Raw genomic sequence first — 25,267 nt, 5'->3', positions numbered from 1 at the left:
TCCCTCACCCAAGTTATGCCTCTAATATCATTAGTTCATCATATCATCAATTTGCAATCTTGAAATTCCACTATTATGCAAATATGAAGTGTCATAATTATACATGTACCCATCCGAAACATTTCATCTCAGGTCTCATAATGTATTCTTATGTTGACATGAATAGCGCCCCCATGTGGTGACCTTGAGAAATTTCAACCGTAACAAATAATAACATTCCACTTGCTTATCATTTGTGACAAATATGAAAATGATTGGTCTTTAATAAGACATATATAATTGGGATAAAGAAATTATACAGAAAAATCATGTTTTTGGCATATATCCTATGTATTTCTTTATATTTTGGAAAATAGCGCCCTCCATGGGTGACCTTGAGAAAATTCAAATGTACGGTCATGTAGAGTATGAGTTACTCTACCCATGTGCCAAATATGACGATGATACATCAAATAATAAAAAAGTTATATAGGGGGGGGGCACAATGTGCCCCCCCTTGGGCCTGCGAGGGGTCAAAATAGCTTGGGCTTAATAGGGTTAATCGTTACGCCATTATCCTCATGTTGCTGCCAGTAATTGCCAGCAGTTGCGCCCGGTGCGCCCCTTCAATTCCAAAGCGAAAAAATATAGTTACAAACCGCAGTTTGAGATTGTAAAATATCACAATTTTCAAGCTCGCTCGCATTTAATTGTAATGCAATTATCCTTTTTTTTTCTTCTTACAAGAAGTCCCTCCGTGGGAGGGGTATCCCCCTCCTACACCCTCTCCCGCTCGGTTGCTTCGCTCCCTCGCCGAGGATCTCACACCGTCACATAATGTACCCCCGTAATAGTCCTTCATAGTATTTTTATTTTTACCATAATAGACACGACTTTTACACTCTTGTTTTATAAAAAGTTCCCACCGTGGGAGGGGGTATCCGGCTAAGACACCTCATGGCTGCGCCCAGTGCCACAAAATGTCTGCTGCCCTCAACGAACCCGAATCGGTCAATACAATCACATGTAAATTATGTACAACACAGTGTACATAGAGCATGTGTAAATGTACATGATGACACAGGAGCCAATAAATCAAATAAAAAGAAAATCTCACAGTTTACATTTACTGTCAAAACGCACCCCCTTGAAAAAAAGCTGGTGACGCCCCTGGATAACATTTACAGTTTGTCTGCGAGAAAAGAAATGAGAATATAAGATCAGATTGGACTTTGCAAACTTCTTACAATAATTATACTGTTACTGACTATAATTTTGAATCATGATCACTATTGAACTGACGATTGATGTTATCACAGTAATGAAGCTAAAAAGATTGTACATCACATTAATAAAGACATTTTCAACGTTAATGAACGTATAGCCAAACAAAATGTTCGCGAACGTTTAGAGATCAGTAGATCGATTTATGTGCAAACGTTACCAGTAACTCATTATATTTTGTATATCATGTTTTCGTCATACCTTACCACAGTAAATCACACCTTTGTCCTTTGAATTCCATTTACACTCTCATGATGGGCTTGGTTTCTTTTATCATTGTTTATGATTAAGCAATCCGTTGCTACGACCCCGGCTACGACCCTACGTTTTCTTCTCCTTTAATGAACAGCTTCCCTGGCTTCTATATGAATGAAATGATGACGCAAGCACATTTTAGCTCGGCGCTAACAGAAGTAGAGAATGAGGGGCACGCATCTTTCGGCCCGATGGGTGTTGGAGGAATCATGTTTAATTTGGAAAACATTGAATAAGTGAGATAAATTACACTTATTTGCAACTGCTCATTGATAATTAGCTTTGTTTTCTATCACATTCTCATACTTAGTATATCCCCAAATAAAATGGATTAGGCAAGGAGTGCAAAGTGAATACACTTCTTTCCGCAGTGTCTGAAAGTCAAGCCAAACCAAAACTTTAAAAAAAGCAATAAAGAAACGAAGTAAGAAGGCACCCATTGACGAAGGAGGAAATTATGATTGTATTACACGATAAGTAAGTAAAGAATGTTATCAGTGCTATACAGAAGACAAGTTTCAAGAAAAATAGTGTTAAATCATTGTACATAGTATGTACATGCGCAGTAATAACGGTCTACGCATTGGCTTCTTCAGGTTTTTGCGTTTATTTTGTCCCTTTTCGACAAAAAGATCAGAAAAGATAAATAGTACTGTGTGATCTGACTCAAACTGAACTGGAAGCCGTACTTAAACACGGCCTGCACATCCCGTTAATGCGCTGAATGTAGTTCACAGGTCGCGAACCTCGCTTTTCTCACTATAGTATCCATGCTCCGCCCATCATCAGATCACGTGATTTTACAGACAATTATTATTGGCACAATCACTCTATCAGGCGCGCGTAGCCGCCCGTGTTGGCCTTCTTGGAATCCCTGTCTTCCAAGAACCCAAGATCTTTGAAAGTCTCCTCCTCGTCGTCGTGTGATGCCACGTGGTTTTCCACCGATGTCATGGGCGGTGGCGCCGCGTCAGATTTTACGGCACCATCTGCGGGGGCGCCACCAGAGTTCCGTACCGTCTCAATTTGAGAAAGGACGTCAGACATGGTCACCGCCATCTGTAGATTTTGCTTCCTCTGATTGCTGTCGGAATAAAAAAAAAAGAAGAAGAATAAAACAAAGCCCATAAAATACAACGGAAGTAAATCGTTACCACGATAAGATAACGGTCTCCTGTATTTCTGAATTCTTACTCTCAAGAGATTAATCACATAATTACATTAAAAAATTATTGATATTTCTATAACAAAAGTTCGATAGCAAACCTGGTTCAGCAGCATTTTAAAGCATTTTAAGGTAAATCCATCATCAAATAGAACACACACACAATCCCCCCCCCCCAGTGATATCTCACTTGAACCATAACAAGGATCATATTCTTGAAGTTGTGATCATTATGATCTTTGTTTTTAGCAGCTCTAATCTCAAATATTTCATATATGCAAGAATGGAGTTAAAGCGTTGTGCCATCAAACTCTCTTGAATATACAATCACAGAATAAAGAATAAAGTACAATAAGATGTTAGGTAGCTGGTAGTTTCTAATGCAGAGCTGGGTGCACTGAGCAATCACTCCTCGACTATGCAGGCGACCACTGCCATGTAAAACTGAAAAAAAAAATGAAGAGAACGAGGTGATTCTCTGGTCCATGTAAAACGGTTGACCTCGGCATCTGCTTAATGCTGTTGAAAGGTTCCTGTCATGGTATGTGGATTCGAGACTTCCGATTCATGCTCTGGTTATGGTAAAGTATAATATCGTATATCACATTATGCCTTGTAGCCTATCAGTGTATGCTGTCCATATACAGTACTACCACCACTTACCGGTACATGAAGACGACGGCTGCTATTATCAGCACGGCTAGGACGATGACCACGAGAATGACTACCACACCAATAACAACATGTGGGCCATCCGGACCATCATCTCCGTTTTCTGTCGCGATTGAAAAAAATCGAATAAAAATATATGTATTTATTTCACCCGCAATGTCTTATAATCATAAACAAAAGGAGTATATTGACATGGCCTTGACGTATGACGCGTCCGCCGTGTCGTGGCTGAATTCTAAGTACTCAGTTTACTTGTATCTCTCTAAGTATGAGCGACAGCCAAAAATAGAGGAGAGAGAGAGGGAGGGAGAGAGATACAAAATATAGGCCTAGGTAACAAATTTCGTGAATTTGATCGTCAAACGAAATTACATGCCAAAATATTCCATCAAACGATAAATTTCTAACCAATTTTCGTGAAATATAAATTATGTGCCTAGGATCCAATGTTATCATATTAAAATCTGAAATCAGGGTTTTTACGCTTCTTTTTTTTAGCGGGAGAGGGATAACATTGCTCTTACGGCCTTCTTTGCAGGCTATTGGGCTTCCGATCCATTGTTTGTCCGGTCCGCAGCGCCACTCCTCAGAATTGTTGCCGTTTTGACAAATGACAGCGATCACTTCCCCTTCCTTGAACGATGCTTTGATGATGCTCATGTACGTGTTATGCGGCAGCACAGGTAGATCGCAGTTCAGTTCTTACAGTTCAGTGGAAGAGGAGCGTGGGAAAGAAGACATATGTTAGTATGACATTTGCTCTGTAAATCTTTTTTTAGTTGACCCACGTTATGGCAGGACCTTGTCATTGCGCTCGTCGATACATTAACGGTTCAAAATCAGATGAATCTGTGCTCCAAACTCTTTGGCCCGAATTCACGAAGGTGGTACAATCTTTGTCCATGGTTTAAACCTCGGACAAAGATCGCAGTTTGTATGGGGCGCCAAGTGTCGCATGGCCTATTTTGTGGACGAAATGACCATTTCATTAACGAAATTTTCATTTCGTGGACGAAAAAATAACATTGCGAACAGGCCATGCGTTACTTGGCGGCCATACAAAACTACGGTGTTTGTCCATTTATGGTTTAGACCAAAGATTGTACCACCTTCGTGATTTCGGGCCTTTGTCTTACAACCCAATGCATTCATGAACATTCACGGGTACGCAATTACAATTTGCTTCTAAATGTATTATAATTTTCATGAAAGTGTGTAATAAAGGAGTTGAGCTTGAAAAACAAAGGAAAAAATTAGATGAACCTAGCTGTCACTCACTTCTGCCTGTGCAGACGACACCTGCATCCTCGAGGTGGGAACAATCGTGTACTGCAGAGTGAGGACAGTCCTTGAGGGACTGCTCGTTGCCTGTGCACGCAACGTCGTCGAAGTGGATGCTGCCGTACGAGCGCGAGCCGAAGTAGCTGCCGGAAACGGCCCGCTTCGCCGTGCCGAAACCCAGCTCCCTGCAGACGACGGTTGCGTCTACCAAGTCCCATCCGTCATCGCACACAGTGCCCCATATGAAGTTCTTCAGCACTTCGACGCGACCCTCAAAGGGATTCGAACCGTCGACCAAACGAACTGGTATCATAGAAAATGAGACAGTTTAAAGTAACAACAAACTTACCTGTAACAGAGATAGGGATTGTTATCATACAGTGTAGTAGCAACAAAAACGGCTTAAACATGTATTACTTAGGCTAGCCTGCTCCTTGTTTATAAGCAGCGTTATTTTTTTTTTTTATTAATTTATCATTTTTTTGCGCAGAAGATCCTATGTTACTCCAATATTATCAGGTATTCATTCTTATATGGTCAAGAGGACATCTGGTAGAAGGGAATTCTTCAAACCGAGGATCTAGAGACGCTGCTCCGTAGCGACCACCATTGGCATTTTCTCTCCGAATTCTGATGTAAAATGTGTTTGCATTGTCATGATCATTTTGTTGCAATGTAATGCCAATGGAAGCCAAATTATTTCTATGTCTGACATAGACCAATAAAGAAATGAATGAATGAAAGAATGAATGAATGAATGAATGAATGAATGAATGAATGAATGAATGAATCTATACTGTATACTTACGAGGGTCTGGTGCTTTAGAAATCATACATCATACATCATAGCTACTTCCAAAGGGTATGGATGTAATACGTATTACAACGTTACTGTATTAACGCTACTGGCAAACTCTTCGCATTTGGAGGTCTATGAAAATTTCTCCGAACCGACACTGAACAGAAAAATTCAACCTGATCTTAATCGCCGAGCACGCCAGAGCACAAACTGAAGGACGGGTAAGAGTGGGGTAAAGGGTGTGTGTGTGTGTGTGTGTGTGTGAGGGGGGGGGGGGGGGGGTAGCGAGGGTGTGCGAAGGTGTACGTGTACTAACTTGGTGCTGAGCAGACGACCCCGGCGTCGTTGTCGTGCGTGCAGTTATGCACCTCCACGCCGTTGTTTGGACAGAGGGCGATAGAGGACTCGTGACCGCGGCAGTCCAGGTTGTCCACGTAAATGGGGCCCGTCCCTTTGCCAAAGGTTGCATTACCAGGGGCCTCCACGCCCGGTCCAAGGCCCAACTGACGGCACAAGACTCTCGAGTCTGATTTATCCCAGTTGTTGTCGCACACCGTGCCCCATGTGCCTTCCAGCTGAATCTCTATGCGGCCTTCGTACGGTGTGTTCCCTCCAACTAGGCGGAGAGTTATGTTGTTTTCTGAGGAAAATGTGTATAAGAAAGTATTTACATTCCGTTACCATGGTAACGCTCTGTGACTGCCATATGTTTTTAACATAATCTTTGTGCAGCTACTGTTCTTGATCTCACTGATGTACACTAATTAAAGAAAGAATCTTATCTAAATATGACTGGAACGTTTCTCACCCGGCAGGGAGCAGATGACGCCTGCATCACGAGTGTGATCACACGTCGAGTTGGCTTGCAGGTCGAAACGGTTGCACTGCACCAGTGAGCCCTCGTAGCCGCTACAGCCGATATTCTCCGCGAGGATCGTACCCTTGCCCGGTCCGAAGAATGACCCCGTCTTGGCGGATGCGGCAAAGCCATAGCTTAGCTGTCGGCAGGCAACCCGCGCCTCCTGCGAGTCCCAATCGGTGTCGCAAATTGTACCCCACTCGTTGTTGACATACATTTCCACTCGGCCCTGGTAAGCATTCTTTCCACCAACGAGGCGTACTATGAAAATGAATTTACGAATCAGTATTTATATATGAGGTCATTGCTATAATTATAAACATTGACAATTTGATCTTTCCTTCATCATAAATCTCGGGTTTCACAAGTCATTAACTAACTTCTGACAATTTTCCTCATTATGCTATCCATAATGATATCAAGTGCAGCAGAAGTCATGATAATTACTGTCATTTTCGTATCATGGCTATCATCTTTATCAGGTGAAAACGTAGTACAAGAAGTGGAAGAGGCATAAAGAGAGAGAGAGCGAGAGAGAAAAGTATAAGAAGTGGGAAGAGTAATACGAGGAAGAACAGGTGGAAAAAGTAAGAAAAAACAACGACTACTGAAACTTGCTTTTGGGCGCGCAGACGACACCCGCGTCCTCGCTATGGCTGCAAGATGTCTGGTTTTCGTAAGGGCAGTCGAGCAGGTTTTCTTCGTCGCCCTCGCACCCGACGTTCTCCAAGTAGATGGGACCGAAACCTCGACCGAAGCTGGCGTACTTGCGAGCCTCCACGGCTTTACCCAGCCCGAGCTGACGGCAAACAACAGCCGCGTCGTTCAAGTCCCAACCGTTGTCGCACACCGTACCCCAAGAGTTATTCCGACTGAGCTCTACGCGGCCTTCGAAAATGTTGTTCCCGCCAACCAGACGAATGCCGGTTGCTGTGCCTGGCGCATGGGCAGGAACAGATGAAAATACAATGAAGTGTATCCTAAATCCGACATGGAAACGAAGCTTGTAACTGGTATCTTTTGCACACTAATGATAGGATTTAGTCCCAAATACCCAAGACCAAGCAAAGTATGCGAAAAACATGAGCCCGAAATTTCTGCCGGATTGGTGGATAACACCTTTCATGCTCTATAGCTAAACATGCCCTCGATTAGCGTTGTGATGTCTAGGAAGTATCTTGATAAATATGTTGCCGTTTGTGGAAAGGTTCTTTTCCTTTAATCTGATTCTGCATACCTCATTAGGGAGAGAACTCAACACTGAGTCATGAAGTTAACAAACTTTACCGACAGAACATTACCGGCTGCTTACAGCTTTGAATAATAATTATGAGCGTCCTATTTCAATACGAAGATACAAGTGCAATTGGCTGATCTTCCTAAGATATGCATTTAACACTATGCAGATAAAAGGAGCTTATATTTTCCTTGACCTTACACCATAAACAGAGAAATGAGTGAAATCTCACTTGAAGCCTTGCAGACGGCACCCGCGTCACGCGAGTGTGGGCACGAGGGATCCCCATCCGGGACCTTTCGCGCCGCGCACTGCGACAGTAGCTGGAAGTTGCTGTTGCACATCATATCGGTCATGTACACCCGGCCCTCACTTGGTGGTCCAAAGCGCGGATCGCCCACTGGGGCCTCGATGGCGGGTCCGAAACCGAGCTGCGAGCAGACGATGTTGGCGTCGGCTATGTCCCAACCATTACCGCAGACAGTCGTCCATTCGCCGTTGACTTCGATCTCGACTCGGCCCTCGGAAGAATTTCTGCCACCAACCAGGTTCACTGGAGGAACAAAGGTTGTCATAAAGTTAAAGAATTTCACGTAAATCTACATGAGGGCTGGTGGCATAAACGTGTTGCACGGGTATACTATGCCAGCTCATAAAAGAGCTACTAAGCGTCTTTCTCAGCTAAGACAGCAGAGAACAAAGTTTGTTTAATATACCTAGTTCCAGATCCATACGGTTGACCTGACAACTTCTTTGTCCCGAATAACTCTTCGAACTTTCGTTTACTTTTCTGTGAAGATGTGAGATATTTCCAGACTAATAGCAATAAGACATCAAGAATTTCCGGGGGGTGGGGCGTTGTTTAAAACGAGATGTATGTTATGTCAGCATACATAATTAAACTTCAGCAAAGAGAGCGTCACGACGTAATTCACCTCATGACACAAAGATTCCGGATTTTTCAACAAGCGGTATTCACGACTAGGTTGTATAGGGTTTTTATTTTCCCGATCATTTTCCTACTGCGCATGCACAGGTTAAGAATTTTAGAACTTATATGTGTGCTCACCTTTCGGCAGACATATCACACCGGCATCCTCCGAGTGACGGCAATTGTGCATGCCGACCCCGCGGTGCTGACATTCTAGAACGGACGCTTCGCTGCCGTAGCATCTCGTGTCGTCGATGTGAATTGGCCCTGTGCCCGAGCCAAAGCGGGCATTTGTTGTCGCAGCAAAGACATCTCCAAACCCTAGCTGCTTGCAGACGATCTGAAGGATGATTTATTCAAAGGACAACAAAGTAACACAACAAAGAAAATACAGGTAACGCCATCAATTATTAGTTTAAAGACGGATGTAGACGCCTGCAGAAGCTCGTATTTTCCTGTATTAAACGCCCCCATATTGATCTCAGTCACTGTGTTTATCATCCATTTAATTGTACTTCTTCGTTTCTCCGTCACTCAGTCAGTTCTTTGTCGGGGAAATGCACAATTATGACGCCTTTGAAGGAAGAATGGAGAACAGAAGGAAAAGTTGAGGAGTGGGAGGTGGCAGGGACTATACAGAGGCAGGGGATGGTCATATCAAGACCCGTGGCACTGCCACGGGAGGAAGGAAAATGGTGGGTTTGATGAAGATGTATGTATAAGTGGGCAAAGGCAGAATACATCCATGGTAAAGAGGGGTGTGGATGGAAAGGACGTGGTTGGGAGGAGGAAAGACGTATAAACAGGAAAAGAAAAGGCGCCAGATTGAAAATCACAACCTGAGAAAGGCCGTAGAGGATATTGGAAGGGGAGTGAAGGAACGCCGTCTTTTTAAGAGGGAAAAGCATTCACGGGAAAACTTAAGTTTAGATTGCAAGCGATTTAGATGATGACCCAATTAATAACACCCACGATATAGTTTCAGGGTTCACTGTGTCAGGTTCTCGAGCAGCAGGGGTTGTGCCCCTGATTTGCAAGGGACTATATCTGTCTTTGGCTCGTCCTTTTTGGGGGAACTCAAAGGTGTGGCGCCCATGCTTGCTTCCTTTCAAACAATCATTGCATGACATGTAAAACCAAACGAAGTATAGTACGTACTCTCGCATCAGTAGTGTCCCAACTGTCGTCGCAGATGGTTCCCCAGACGTTGTTTAAGAACACTTCCACCCTGCCTTGGAATGGATTCCCTCCGTTGACGAGACGCACCAGCTGGCTTGGTGCAGGGGTCGTCGTAGGGATAGGTGGCAAGGTTGCTTTTAGGGGGAGAAGCAAATTAATTTAAAATGGAAAAAGGAATCAGTCCTGCAATCCTCATCTTCATTTCTAATTCCCATTTCATAGATACAGTTACTATGATGACAACTCTCAGAAAATGGCCTAAAAAGACTTGCCTATTTTGATGAATAGCAAGACTAGGGGGTGCCTCATTCAGCAACCCCCACCCCCCATCTTGGCCGTTGACCGCGTGATCGCGAGGAAAATTGGCACGCGCGTCATCCACAAAGGTGATCTACAAAACTGAATAAGTAATTATTCCGCAATTATTCAAATTTATTTTTAACAATTTAATTGTGCTAATTTATGCACAAAATTGAAAATTTTGCTGTAAATCTGTAGACAAAAGTCCTAAAACTGCTAATTTTTGGTCTAGGTACTCTTTTTAGGATTCTCATTGAATGTACAAAAAAATGGTGGCACTAAAGTTTTTTTCTTATGTATTCTATTGTTTTTTAAATTTGTTATGTATTTCATTGTTTTCGACTTTTCGACTGTTTTTATTTTCTTTTCGATGGAAATCATCGGCGACACTATTTCGATTATAAACAACATGAAATTAATTGATTTTAATCAGCAAAAGCTAAAATAATGATACATTTATGAATTTTGGCTAGAAACAGTATTTACATCGGATTTGCACATGAAATCACGCTTTTGAGCAATTTAGGGTCTGACATGCATTTATATTGCGTAACTTCAGAACCACGTACCTGGACTTCCCGAATTTGATCTCAAAAGTTGCACAAGACTAAAAAAAAAAAGGTCATGAAACATACCGTCGCGAGATTTTTACGTTACGGATTTATCATGGAAAATGTCGAGTGGGCCAAAAGCCCCCCCCCCCCCCCAGTCTTTTTTAGGGTTTATAATTACATTCATATACATTAGAGAACTATAGATAGCAGTTACGAGGTCACGATTATAAACGCACAGCGACATGAGAGAGAGAGAGAGAGAGAGAGAGAGAGAGTGTGTGTGTGTGTGTGTGTTTGCAACATGCCGTGACTCGTTGCGTGTGTCCGGATGTGTGAAGATGTAATTGTGCCTTTGCATAGGTTTTAACATTATGATAAAAATCATTATGGTCAGCTATGTATTACCAGGGGTTACTCGCTTGGTTTTATCGCTGCTGTTCCTAACAGCAGTACCTAACATTACTGATACCCAAACATTGCCAGGACTACATTGATTCACCTTGGTATAGAGGAACATCATGTAGGTATAAAAACACCTTGTCCGAAGATGAACACATGGGTCAAAGAGAGAAAGAGAGAGAGAGAGAGAGGGAGGGGGTGGTAGGGAGGAACAAATAATTAGAAAGTGGAGCGAAGGTGATTTGGGGGTGTTGGGCAAATGAAACTTACGTGGTGAACCTGCGCAGACGACTCCGGCATCGTTCTCATGCTGACAATCGCCCTCTGAAAAATTCCCAGTCGGACAGAACTCGAATCCGTACTCGTCGCCAGTGCAGAGTAGGTTCATCGAGAGGATCGTACCAACGCCCATGCCGTAAGCCGCCGTCGTCGATACCGCCGTCGCATTGCCGAAGCCGAGCTGGCGACAAATCACCGACCCATCCTCGAGATCAAAGTAAGCTCCGCAGAACGACCGCCAAGGTGACGAGGGCGAGGCGCGGGCCTCTACCCGCCCTTCGTTTGGTGCGCTCCCACCAACCAGTCGAAGTTGGTAAGGCATCGGTGGAGCTACACGAGTGAAAGATGAGAACAAAAAACACGTTTTAACGACATGTTTTCTGATCATTTTTTTTTAATTACATTATGACATTTTTATAGCACCTTCTGCTAAGGGTACAAAATACTTACCGTAATGTATAAACAACAATATGTCAGACGTGATAAGCTTTAATACATCAGATACACAATCAACTGAAAGGGCAGTATCTCATATGCCATTATGAGATGGGATTTTAGATGCTGTTCAAACGTTACTATATGATTCATTTTTGGGAGGGTTAATGAATTCCAAAGTTTGGGGTAGACGTACAGTACGAAAAGGAACAAATCCAACCATTCTGTGCGTCGATGTACGAAAAGGAACAATTCCCAACCCTTTTGGAGGTCTTTGGAATGACTAAGAAAGTGATAACATTTATTTGTTCAACATGATTTTTGTTTCTCTCCATTTCTTGGTTTTGGATACGGAAACATTATCTTACTCTGTATTTTATTCATCCTTGCTGCTTCATTTTGGCAATCTTTTTGATATTTATTTTCATTAACTTTTTCTGATTAAAATATCATGTGTGTTACCCTTTTCTGAAGAAATGACAGAGTCATCACACATATCCAGAGCAATATAAACAGTCTTTTTCCATAATGCACAAATTGTGAGTAATCAGAAGGAAACATTTTAATGTTCGTCGCATAGTTGCCATTATTTCCATTTATCAATGATATATATATATATTTTTTTTTTGCTTCGTGTTTCAAGCCCAAACCATCAATTCCCAATAGAGACAACACTTGAGTGCCTTTGTGCTGTATCTTTTCACTGTTAATGTTAATATTCATACTAATATTTCGTAGAATATGATAAAGACTTCCTATATCGTGTTAATCCTATTTTGGTTATACACCACTGTCTATTTCAGTTGAAGAATAATAAAGTAAGCCTCTTAATTGCGAAATTTTATTACTGAATCTGAAAAACGTCTGAAATATCAACGATATAACTTGTCTCTCAAATTCGCAGTTGTGAATAATAATTTCCTGATCCTGTACAGAATCAATGGATAGGCAGCGCCGTGTAATATGTCTAGTTCTGGAAACGTAATTAAATTCAGAGTTGCCAATTTAATAAAGACAAGAGGATAATTTCTGAGACAAAATCACCCCAGGACTTGACGGGATATACAGCGCGTATAAAAAAAAAAAAGTAATCCAAATTTGGAGGGCTACTATTTTAACATTGTCGGTCATTGAGCGCAGTGTTGGTTGTGAGTAAAGGGGTACCCTTCTTCTTTCCATTGATACCTAATTACGTTGACAAACATCATGCGTGACTGAGCACATGAATTCTTAAAAAAGACAACAATGACAAATTGCACGTTTAGGGCTTGCGTGTCATTGTGAAGGAACAATGCATGTCTCACTGCCTGGATAAGATCTGTCAATGGAAGTGGTCGAATCCTCGGGGTTGTGGGTTGGCCTCCATGGGAGTGACCAAGTTATCGGACAGGTGACTATGTTGAAGATTATGAACCATAAAATGTTAGGAGAAACCCTAAACATTAACAGATGTCATCCATGCAGTGAGATATGCATTGCTCGTCACAAAAGCACACAAACTTGGAAAAAGTGCAATTTGTCATTGCTATATTTAAAGTTCAGGTGCTCATTCGTGCGTGACATTTGTCAACATAATTGGGTACTAATGGAAAGAGGAATAGTTCTTCTTTCCTCACAATCAACATTGTGCTCTACATAGCTGACAATTATGAAATAGTAGGCCTCCAAAGGATTACTTTTTTTTAAATACGCATTGTAGTACATTTCAACTCCATAATCGAGTTGACTTTGCAAAATATTAAGGTCAAATTCGAGGAATATGTTATCAAAATCAAACACGAAAAGGAAAGCTGTGGCATTATCTAGTGTCACATGTTTTCGTAAAATAGTGATTCATCCCTTTCCCGCAAGTATACAAAATATCGGGCCTACATCATCACACTATCTCCTGTTTACCTAACCAGTAATCTTCACAAATCTTTTTTCCTTCAATCTTAAAGGCACAAATTTGAAAGGCTTTTTTCTAATAACTATACGCGAGGATGACAGTTAGAGGTAAAAGATTGCTTGTTATTGGAACAAAAACGCAATTGACATAAAACATCGAGCAGTTATGACGGCATAATCTCCTTTTAATTTGCTTAATGTATGTTTCTTAAAGGCAAATGGCACTTTAAAACCGTATAATGCTCAATATCTATAACATTCTCTAACGTAACTGTATCTAAAAGGGCAATCTCTGTAAACAGGAATGGTAGATGAATATTTGCTGAGTTATGGTATCTAGCGAAATAAAATTGCACTGCATGAAAAGGCTGATATGAATACAGGATCCTTGAATATTTTGAATGGTTCTGAGTGAGAACTAATGGGCGTAACAACTTCAATAGAATTGTTCATACTTACACGTGCAGTGGACATTGGGTTGTTTGCTACAGCCGAGCAAGAGGAGAAATGTTACTGCGACGTAAAACGCGCCTGTCTTTGAAGATGGACCGGCGCGTGATGTCATTATGCCCGCTGTACTTTGCAGCGTCTGCGTGAAAGACCGTTCAATACAAACATATATTAGAGGCGATAAGCCATGGCTGTCATTCTTCGATCCTATGATCCTTTGTGATGCCGAGGGCTTAGGGCCTTAAATCTTCGGGGATATGAAATGTGTAAAACGATACGAGGCATGGACTAATTTTGCGGGGTTTTTATCGATCGTCGTAGTGATCAAGTTATTGTGGTTGGCTTCGAAGGTTAACAAGGCATCAACACAGATCGGCGTTAGTATTGCTGTCATTCCAATCATTGTTAAAGTCATAAATATTTGCTTAAATTGTTCATTTTTTATTCTCCTTACTGTTATGATACTGGCGATATGTGTCATTATGTACTGACTGGATGAAATAATCTTTGCCAGTATAGGGTTATCAAGGTATTCAAATGGTTATAATACAAGTATCATTTCCTTACATCTAGTAAATATGAACTCACTTCAGATCATTTTACAACAAAATGTTTGTTTCAACGTCTCAAATAATATCCACCCTAATTATTCAGTCACTCTTGGTGCATACCGAAGTACTTTTGTTATGTTAGTCACGTGAGTGTTCCCATCATCAAAAGCCCAGGAAAGTACAGGTTTGTGGGTTTTTTTCGGCTTTCTACGAAATAACACAGGGGGAAAACACTTTCAAAATCGACACTGTGTTAAGTGTAGGTCCATGATGTGTTTTTTATAGCTGTAGGCGTATGCGGAAGGTGAAGAATGGATATACTGGAAATACAAATAAGAGTTTGATTTAAAGCGCTCGTAAAGTTTGATTAAAACCTAGCGCAAGACATGGTCGAACAATGATTGGTCACTGAAACACAAGGTGCTGGTAGGGGAGGCGGAACCAGGGGCGATAAAGTAATCGAAAATTAAAAGGAAGAGAAGTCCCACAACAAAAACCAGGACTGTACGGGGGTACCGCCCCTAGATGAAGATGCTTTCCATGGGGAAAAAAAAATGTGGGGGAGGGGGAAGGGAAGTGGAAGGGAAAGGGGGGTAGAGGTGAACCTTTGACCCAACCATGAACACTCACACCTGACCCCCCCCCCCCCCCCGACACACACACACACACACTCAAACAGACACGCATGAAACGTCCGAATTATCCACATCCGTTTTTGTAAATCTCACAGTTCATGGTTAGGTTCCTCGTTTTCGCTTTTGTTTTTAATATCAGTTTGTGTTTCAGTTATCTCCACTTGGCCTATATGATTTAATATAATTAGAGATATTTATACTTTAGTTTCCTCTATTTTCTAGTCAGATAATAACTACAAAAATGTAGTTGCATTTCAGTGAAATCGGTTGCTTTGACTCTTTTTCTTATCAGACAGAAATAACTAGATTGCATAATCATTCACTCTTCGGACGATCTAGTCGAAAATTTTACTAGATTTTCTAGTTAAAAAATGACTAGAAATTTAGCTGCATTTCAGTGAAATCGGTGGGATTGACTGTTTTTCTTGTCAGACGGAAATAACTAGGATGACATGGTCGTATAGTTCACTTCGTAATGAATATGTCAAAAAAAAACAACCCAAAAGAACATTTAAACAATATTTTCTGACATATTTTGTCCCTAACATTGCAGTGAAGCTTTTACTTAATATAGTTGCCGATTAACTTTTGAGTTGTATCATGAGTCTGATAGATTGTAGCCTTTTGACAAGGCCTTCTCACTGAATGGAGACGAGCCCAACCGAGCGCGACCTTGCGCTGTCCGCACGGCAATAGGCTCGCTTTTCTTGCCCATACAGCGAGAGGGCCTTGTCAAAAGGCTAGATAACAAGCGATGTATCAGTATTTCATGTACTTTATTCCGATTTTAAAGTATTTGTCTATATATGTCTAGTGTCTCCCCATCTTTCCAACAATGAGAGGAAACGGACGTCTCGTAAGGAATTGCTTGCAGACTTTAGAGCTTTCTTAGTTAGACCGGCTTCTTGTGCTTAACAGAAGAAGAAAAAAAGCAACAAAACATCACCATTGTGGAAAATCTGAGATATTTACATCATGAAATAAATTCTGTCTTTCTATGAATTATTTGATTTCAAAGTACAGCAGTTGCGTAGAACCTCTGTCTTTTCCTTCACAGGAAACTACGCTAACAACGTTGGAACAAACTGTCATTTTACGGCAAGAGCATTATTACATCATACTTCAAAGACGCTATCATAATATAGGAATGGACGGCAAACAAATATCAATGTATGATAACCATACAGGAATTCATGATTATCCGCGAGTGAAACCACGTTTTTCTGTTAACATAAATTTAAGCATAAATAATGGTGTGTAGCCGTTCTATGTAGAGGCACGGTAGAATTGCTGGTATTAGAGTGCAGCTATCACCAATCAAAACATCAGGGCCTTTAACTATGAAACCCAGACAGTGATGTTCACCGCGAACCTTGCAAGTTCCTGTGGTGACAGCCTACTAGCGTAAACTCAGAATATACTACGTATTTTCTGCATACCGAAACTTTTATTCTGAAAAGTCAGGATGTGCACCTCTGTCGACCTCATATTCTAACATGGTCAAGGCAAAAAAAAAGAAGAAGAAGAAGAATCATAACTACAATAACTTTTGAAGGCCATGCACACAGGGAAAACAAATCTCAGTAAATGCGATGCTCCGCTCAATTAACCCCATTAACCCTTCCGCACCACATTTATCAGTAATGTAAACAAGATGACCCAACAACAATCACAAATGATGAAAAAGATGTTAAAAGTTTTAACGACTATATGTCATGTGACAGGTTATGGAAGTAAAGTTAAGTGGAACAACTGCAGTCTGACATTGCAAGATGAATTCAACATTGTATGGATTTGATATAAGGTATGTATATAATATTTCAATTACAATATAAAACAACCTATTTGATGTTCTACACTCTATAAATCATTTTTTTTAGTACACCTGTATGTAAAAGCAATAACTCGATCTATTATATCCCTTTGTCTGAATGTGCATTACCAGACAACCTTGTCTAACATTTTTCCTTTTCCCTGTTTGTTTGTTTTCTTTAAATCTGTTGCACTCGACTCATTAATTCTTGAATTTCATATGAATACTATTCATATCGACATGTATTACTCAGCACAAAGAGTAAGGAAATTCTGCCGATTGATTGTGTTTCTTTAAAATGAGAGCAATAATGGCTGTAGGCCTACTGATTATCATTTAAAAAACTTGGATAACTCCGCATCAAAAATGTAGCATGCTTGATATGATCTTACGAGTGCATGGGGCATGATGTGCATGGGGCATAAAATGTGCGGAAGGGTAACAAATTGTATTTTGGCATTGAGTATGGACGTTGATGTTCGGACAGACTGGTGATTTGATTTCAATTTCATGATCACTCGCTATACGTAAAGTGGAACTTTCAAAAGAGATCTGGATATTGCATACACAGAGGGGATGATTTCTAGTCTTTTGTTGATTTTTGACTGGAAGGGGGGCATGGTATCAAACATTAAATGTAATCCAAAGACAGGAACACAGATCGAGAGGACACTTTTCTTTCTCGTGTTCATGATTGGATTAGTGGGGACACCACGGACGTTCTCGTTACCGAATATTCTTTACTGCAGGTCTTTAAATCTCATTGAATACCTCTGTACCTTTGGCCCTTGAGATTTCTTCCCGTCAATAATGGCAAAGTAGATTTTTCTATCGGAAACATATACCTCCCGACACAATCACACTCAACCACCAAAGGGCGTTGCAGCGATGACACTAAAATCGGTGAAGGGCTCCCCTCGTCGACGCCATACCCGGACCCTGTTTCATAAAGTTGTTTGTAAAGTTACGCATGACTTTACGAACGACTGGAATATGAAGTGCCAATATGTATGCCCATTTTTTTTCTCCAGTTACGTTTTAACAAAGTACAACTGTATGTCAATATTTCATCTACATTAGGACAAAAATTCACTTTCAACTAAAAACGTGTGTTAACATGTAAGAATAATCATGATCATCGGCAAAGTTCAACTTTAGCTATTGAAATTAACAATTATTAGCAAACCCACTTGACTTGCCATATCTAAGTCGTTCGTAAAGTCGTGAGTAACTTTACGAACAGCTTTATGAAACAGGGCCCCAGGCTCTTCCATCGATGAAACGGAGTCAAAATATTGATTTATCACTGAAAAGATGATGCCTTTTGTGTTAGCAATATCATGATGTTTTTTGAAAGTTCTCGTTCACGTCTCGGGTGATTGTCAAATTGAATTCGATCTGTTTTGTCCGATCATCACCAAATATACCCAAATCGTAAAGATTGCTCATTTTACATTATCTATTCGACCCTTAAACACATTGATATTTTAAGCCGCCTGCTTTACACGTACGTCCCATTAAATAAAGCACAATAGGCCTATAGTACTGAATTGATCACAGTATAAGATGATACCAAACATGACGACTTCTGATATTACAGAATAATCGATTTAAGTCGACTTTTCTTACTTTTTGTGCGGTTAAACACAAAAAGTAAGGAAATTCGACCTTGATCCGGTCATATTTCTCTGAAATGAGCACAGTTTAGGCCATAATTCCAACCTCAGATCCTATCATAAAGAATAGGATGTTTACGCAATGGCAATTTGTAAATATGTTTAACACATGTAACCACACCAATACGACGACTCACACGATATGCGGATGTATAAAAGTGCAAGTCATGTGTAAATGAAACAAAAATCAACTCGTTGTGTATATGAAAACGAGAATGGATATGAGAAAAGAGACAGTGGTACTTGGCTGTATTTTCGCATTTAAGACACAAAAATAATTGTTTTGATCTTCTTATCATTCCCACTCAGGGTGTAACTGTACACGAGGATGTTAAAAAATCAAAGTAGTAGATAAATGTTTAAGTGCACAGGATGGAGTTAGGCTTAAATTTCTACTAAACAGGTAGAAGTGGTTTGCTACAAACATACATCTGCTGGAAAGTACTCATCATGGATTCTGAATGGACGCAATATACAGGTACCTCTTACTCCAATCAGTAAGTACTAACAATACCAGGAAGTGTTATCGTTGATCATGGAGATTATAAACACCTCAACAGAGTCACGAGGAAATCCCCCCTCGCACATAATGGACCGCTCTTCCTGTGTACCTTTCCTTCGCTGGAAATAGTCCTGCCTCACCAGCCCCGTAACTACAGGTCACTTCAACATAGGTAACCACATAATATTCCTGAGCGCGCGATATATATCAACGTCCTGATCTACATTTACTTTATCGACGCCAACCACTCCTGCTTGGCTTTACAGCCCAATGCTTCATTTTTGTTTCTTTATGCACATGTTCCCACTCACTGTCGTTAAAAATATGCAAGCAAGATGTACTAAGAACAAAAAAGAAAAAGAAAAAAAAAATGAGCTAGAACTGTCATTTAGGCATGATATTGTTCACATATTCCTTGATATCAGCACTTTCGTTTTCATTGAATCTAATGAATCACGTTAAACTCAACCATGCTTAAATAAATAAATGGAAAAAATGAAAAAAAAAACGTGTACATAGATATCATATATATATATATATATACACACAAAAGCATTTTCCATGTTACGTTCAGCTTTCACGAGAATGGAAGACATTTACAGGTTTACCCCTGTAATAATGCTAACTATTTGTGTAAATGAAACAAACTAATAGAGATTTGAAGTACCAACAACATCCTAGCAAACATTCCATCATTCGAGTTTGTGTGATGAGAAATGTGGTGAGAAATGAGGTAATTCACTGAAGTCAATGTTCACTTCAGTTCAATTCAGAACACTCCAGAGTATCTTTTGTCAATTGCTCGACTCTACCAAGGCACAATCTTCATGTCTTGCACAGCTTCCTCGATGGGGTTTGCTTTACCTCCATTCGCTCCCTACCCTATACCAAAACCCTTCCTTTAAACAGGTGCAATAGTACAGCCCAGCATTGTCCAACTTCCTTCCCTGCCTAAATAAGTATCTCCTGTGTTCCCTTCCGCCTGTCTTCTATATACCCCCGCACGAGAGACGGAGAGGGAGAGAATGAAGCAAAGAAAGAGAAAATATCCATGTGTAATATATCTCAGCTTTCTACACTAAAGCAAAAGGGGAGATCTGCAACAGTTGGAAGTCTGGCTTTGTTCGTATTTCATTCTATCGTTTCTTTCACCTGCAAAAACTGGGCGTCTCGTGTTTAGATTACAGATTACACTATATTCATCCTACTACTACTACTACTACTACTACTACTACTTTACTACTACTACTACTACTACTACTACTACTACTACTTCTACTACTACTACTACTACTACTACTACTACTTCTACTACTACTACTACTTCTACTACTACTACTACTACTACTACTACAACTACTACTACTATTACTATTACTGCTGCTGCTGCTACTACTACTACTACTTATACTACTAGTAACTAATTAGAGGGCATCTATTATAGTCATCCTGCTCAACTTTTCCTTACAGTTATTACACTGGCTTCACATCTAACAGCGAAGTATGCTCAATTTGATCTTCATCTATTGTCTTCGAAATCATTCAGCATTAAAAGCCCAGGTTACATATTTGTTTGTTGAACAGTAAGCCTATACAGGTACCATGCAGGAATCACATGTGTCCAAATCATAACCTCCATCTCAATTACATTGTATCCACTGCCACGTTATCTATTTGTTAAAAAAAAAAGTGTTTTCGTAAAAATTCTTTGAGTGGTTCAAAGTATACGAGCATGCTTTTTATTTGACCTTTCCTTTCTTTCTTTTTTTTTTCTCGTATAAACAGAACTTTGTATTTTGCCGGTATGCATGACACCTTTAATGCTAACTATCAGTTATCCTTTGTACCAGTTGAATGTATGCGTATACGATATAATTTCTGATTTATACTGTGATATGTTTTGTTGAAAAAAAGCAATGAAAATAAATTAATTGAATTGAAATGAATTGAATCTACAATCACTGCATGTGGAGAAAGGGATGATATCCCATTATGATTCACGTGTATTTCATTTAGTAACATTTATTTGATCGCATTTTTTGTTTTGTTAGTCCGTTCCCCCAGTTTTGGTACGGTCTGAAAAAAACTATCTGTATCTCATAGTTTCCCTAATCTGATTTATCACGGGGACCTGCGGCTGTACAAGCTTACTTTCACACAGGCCCATCATATTTCTCGCGTTATGACCATAGCTCAACTCTCATGTATACAGACCTTGTGTTTATACCAAGACAAACTTTTGTACATTCCGGTAAATCTAATTTATGTTTTGTATAATATTCGTATTTATATGCTTTTTGTGCAATATGTGAGAAATATGAAAATAAATTGAAATGAAATGAAATGAAATGAAATGAAACGAAATGAAATGAAATGAAATGAAATGAAATGAAATGAAATGAAATAAAATGAAATGAAATGAAATGAAATGAAATGAAATGAAATGAAATGAAATGAAATGAAATGTTTCCTTCAGCTCCTTTAAAATCACTCCGCAGACAAAACTTTCCCAAGGAAAGGTATAACACGTGCATGTTTTCATTTGTGTAACCTAATATCCATGAATCCGGTGTTTTATCAAACAAATTGAACTAGTTCTCAGTATTTTTCAGGGAAAAAAAAATCAATATACGTGTTTATGATGTAAGAACTCCGTGCCCCATGGGAAGAGGGCATGTCGATCTGGCCTATTGTAATATTATGTAGCCCTCCCCCCCCCCCCTTTATGTAATTATATATGCATGGATGTGTGTATGTATATGGATTTTTTTTTTCATTGCAGGCTCCAATCACATCGAACAAGGGCAAACAATTAAGATTAACTAATATTAACATTCTCTTTAGAGTATTCGTTTGTAAGTACAATCTTTGCAGTGATGAAATAAGGTTAAAGGGCTTCATGAAGAACTTAGTTTTGACCTTTAATACATTATTATTGATGTGGTTTATATATAAGAAAGATTAAAGCGATGGACAACTAGGAGTCATATTTGGATCATGGCGGTTTTGCGCACGAGGCATTTCAAAGTGTTGGCAGCCATTTTAAAGGCATTTCGATATGAATGAAGAATGTAGGGTGTGGTGAGGGGAGGGGGAAAGGAGAGATTAAATCACATGATCTCACCGATACTAACACACTGGAATCTTTTCATAAATGAAATGCTCAATGCTTTTACAGATGTTTACAGATATTAAAAAAGAACAGAAAAAAGACATGGATGAAGATTAAAATGTCAGCTATCATCCTATCGCAATATGTGACCATGCATCACAAAGCCAAGAAAAAGTCGTATACGACCCGATTTTCCGTGAGGACGCAAACAGGTGAAATGGGTCAACCTGGTTAATTTTATTTCTTTCTTTAATTGTAGCAAAATAGTTTCAGGGAAGCTCATTAGTATTGAGTCATAAGTTATGTCATTTCAAAGCATAAGGTTGGTTCTTTCAGAATCTGCCTTGAACAAGATATCCATGTGTGGTGACATTTTGGTGGTTTTGTGATGCAGGGTCACAATCATATACTAACGAAAGGATATAAACTCAAACAGACTTACTGTTGATGAACATTACCAAGTCACTCAACATGGTAGTCGTACACGTCATACAAAAAGAATGATAAAATACTTGATTACCTAACATCTGATCATCACCCACACACACACATACACACACACACACATACTAGGCACCCACTGCCAATAGACAATCACGTGTCTACGACAGTTACATTAGATTGCAGGCATAGGGGCAAAACTTATGCATTTCGCTAATCGACAATAAACCTAATAGACTACGAAGAGAACACTATATTTTGAATTTTACATTAGGAACTTCACATTTGGTAGGCCTGCGGGGATCGGCTTTCTCATTGCGAATAAAACTAGGTCTAAACTACTAAACCACTATTGCAAATGCGAACGAGTCGAAACATCTGTACACAAAAAAAAAACCAACAAAACAAAACAAAACAAAGGGAGAGATTTCTTCCAGTGTATGGAGTGATCTAGGCTTATATATTATCCTGATTTGAACGGAGCGGATCAGCGGCAGAGGAGGTAGAGAAAAGGCCATTCCGCACACGTATACCTTGCTGCGTGGCAGAACCAGGTATTCTCTCAAAGCTAAGTAGGCCTATTTATGTATAGTTACTTATAATGCTTGGATGAACGAACAAATGGGACAATATACACACATATATATATATACACACACATGGAAGACATACAATACACTACCAACCAATGGTTTACTACATACGCCAAGTAAGAATTTTAATGAGGACAGAATTTTACTTTTAAAGAAAGTTTCTGATCATCGGGCAAACAGGCAGATAGGAAAAGCGTCGAATTAAAAGACCAATCATTATCGGAGTTACTGTAATTTACCAAGGCATTAATTTATAACGCTATTGTGTTGTTGATGGAACATTAGCTTTGTTGGTGGATTTATAAAATTCCCTTACCTTAAAGTCTGCGAAATGTAGTCGATACTCCGTCCGTCGCTCGCAGTGCGTATCTGTTACAGACGCCACGTGAAACACAATACATCTGTCTCCAAACGGGCAGATTTATTCGTGACAGAGTTTCGCCGTCGGACAACGTGCTGGAAAGGGATAAACCTGCACGCGAGCAATGGAGAAGCAAGATTGAGCACGCTTCCGTGTGTTAAAAAACACAGGGAGGAAAAAAATAGTTTGATGAAAAAGCCTCCCTTGCTGGTACTTCTTTCCGCTACTGTTGCAAACAGACAAACTGGTCAGGTCACGAGTTAAAAGTGTATACCTCATGAAAGGTGTGATTACTACCGATCTCTGTTCTTATTAACGGTGTGTTGCATGAAGTACACAGAATTTGTCTAGCTGTTTGAGTTCATTTTGGATGAAACTTCGAGTTATTTAAAAGATTTTTTTCAGGACAACAGTCCAAAAGAGGACAAACAACCGGAGCTGATTACCCGTACAACGGAAATAGATGGGGTGGATAAAGTTGAACACAATATAACGCTTCACAAAGCTTGTGCATGTCTTCTGTGTTATAGAGACGCCCAATCCCATTCCCTTATCCTCAACTATTGTGGATTAATGGGTCTGAATGACTTAACGAGTTGTGACAGAGCAAAAGAGCACTTTACATGTCAGATAAGAAACCGGCATTGTAGATTTTTCGAGTAAAGACACACAGGCGTACGTTGGCGTGTACAAAATATTAACATGTGCACCCACCAAAAGGAATATACATCCGGATTATACATGTTGTATATTCATCTGCTAGCGTTATGACGTTATACGCACACGTGTATGCAGAGCTCGACACAGACTTTCCCCCCCCCCCCCCTCTGGTAGCTAGTTCGGACCACCAAAGGCATCAAATTTCATTGTTTGGTAGCCCGACAATGAAATTTGGTGGCCTGAAAAAATGAAGAAAATCATTTAAAAACATCTCATGATTCAATCAATATCAAAATACAGTCAACAATGATAGCCTTAAGTATGTGAAAAATTGGCAGGTATGAGAAAGTGCTTCAAATGACACGTAATGTACCTAGGAAGTAGAAAAAAAATCAAAACATTAAAACTGTAATAATTTGATAAAACATCAAAATCATTATTGTATATCCAGGTATAAATAGATTTTCTAGGTGTATTTGGTGGTATCATGGATGAATAGAATTTGGACATAAAATTTTGCCTTGAGAGGAGAAAAAAAAAGGTTTGGCCGCATTTGGCCGTAAAATATAGCTTATGTTTAGTCACGACGACAAGCCGTGATCTGGCAACCCTGGATACTCGCCTCAGCCAGCCGAAATGAATGCAGTTGTGGAGCACTGAGCTCTGGATGAAAAAACAAAAACAACAACAACAACAATACATAAATACAACGTACACACTCGCAAAATTTTCTGGTGGCCCGGGCCTCCAAGCCACCGCTGACGTAGAGTCTTGGTATGTGGATACATTTATGATGTATCTATCTATCTATATATCATATATATATTATATGATCTTATATTATATCATATTATATTATATATGAATATATATATGTGTATATATTAATATATATATATATATGTGTGTGTATATATTAATATATATATATATATGTGTATATATTAATATATATATATATATATATATAACATAATC

General features: G+C 39.8%; 1 protein-coding gene across 1 annotated transcript; it reads right to left on the bottom strand.

Moving 5' to 3' along the window:
* Positions 1 to 583: 583 nt before the first annotated feature.
* LOC139731183 (scavenger receptor cysteine-rich domain-containing protein DMBT1-like) lies at positions 584 to 23,781 on the bottom strand. Its single transcript, XM_071642065.1, has 13 exons — positions 23,585 to 23,781; positions 13,955 to 14,084; positions 11,165 to 11,503; positions 9,621 to 9,775; positions 8,601 to 8,802; positions 7,764 to 8,084; positions 6,913 to 7,230; positions 6,244 to 6,555; positions 5,752 to 6,075; positions 4,634 to 4,939; positions 3,880 to 4,056; positions 3,347 to 3,458; positions 584 to 2,602 (listed from the first exon to the last, which is right to left on the bottom strand). Exons 2-13 carry the CDS (start codon positions 14,058 to 14,060, stop codon positions 2,344 to 2,346), a joined length of 2,931 nt encoding a protein of 976 aa, XP_071498166.1. The 5' UTR covers positions 14,061 to 14,084; positions 23,585 to 23,781; the 3' UTR covers positions 584 to 2,343.
* Positions 23,782 to 25,267: the final 1,486 nt, after the last annotated feature.

This window comes from Diadema antillarum, unplaced genomic scaffold, assembly GCF_040938485.1.
Source record: "Diadema antillarum isolate AM-2024a unplaced genomic scaffold, OU_Dant_1.0 seq00000364_RagTag, whole genome shotgun sequence".
Lineage (NCBI taxonomy): Eukaryota > Metazoa > Echinodermata > Echinoidea > Diadematoida > Diadematidae > Diadema > Diadema antillarum.
This window is presented reverse-complemented; position numbering and strand designations above follow the sequence as displayed.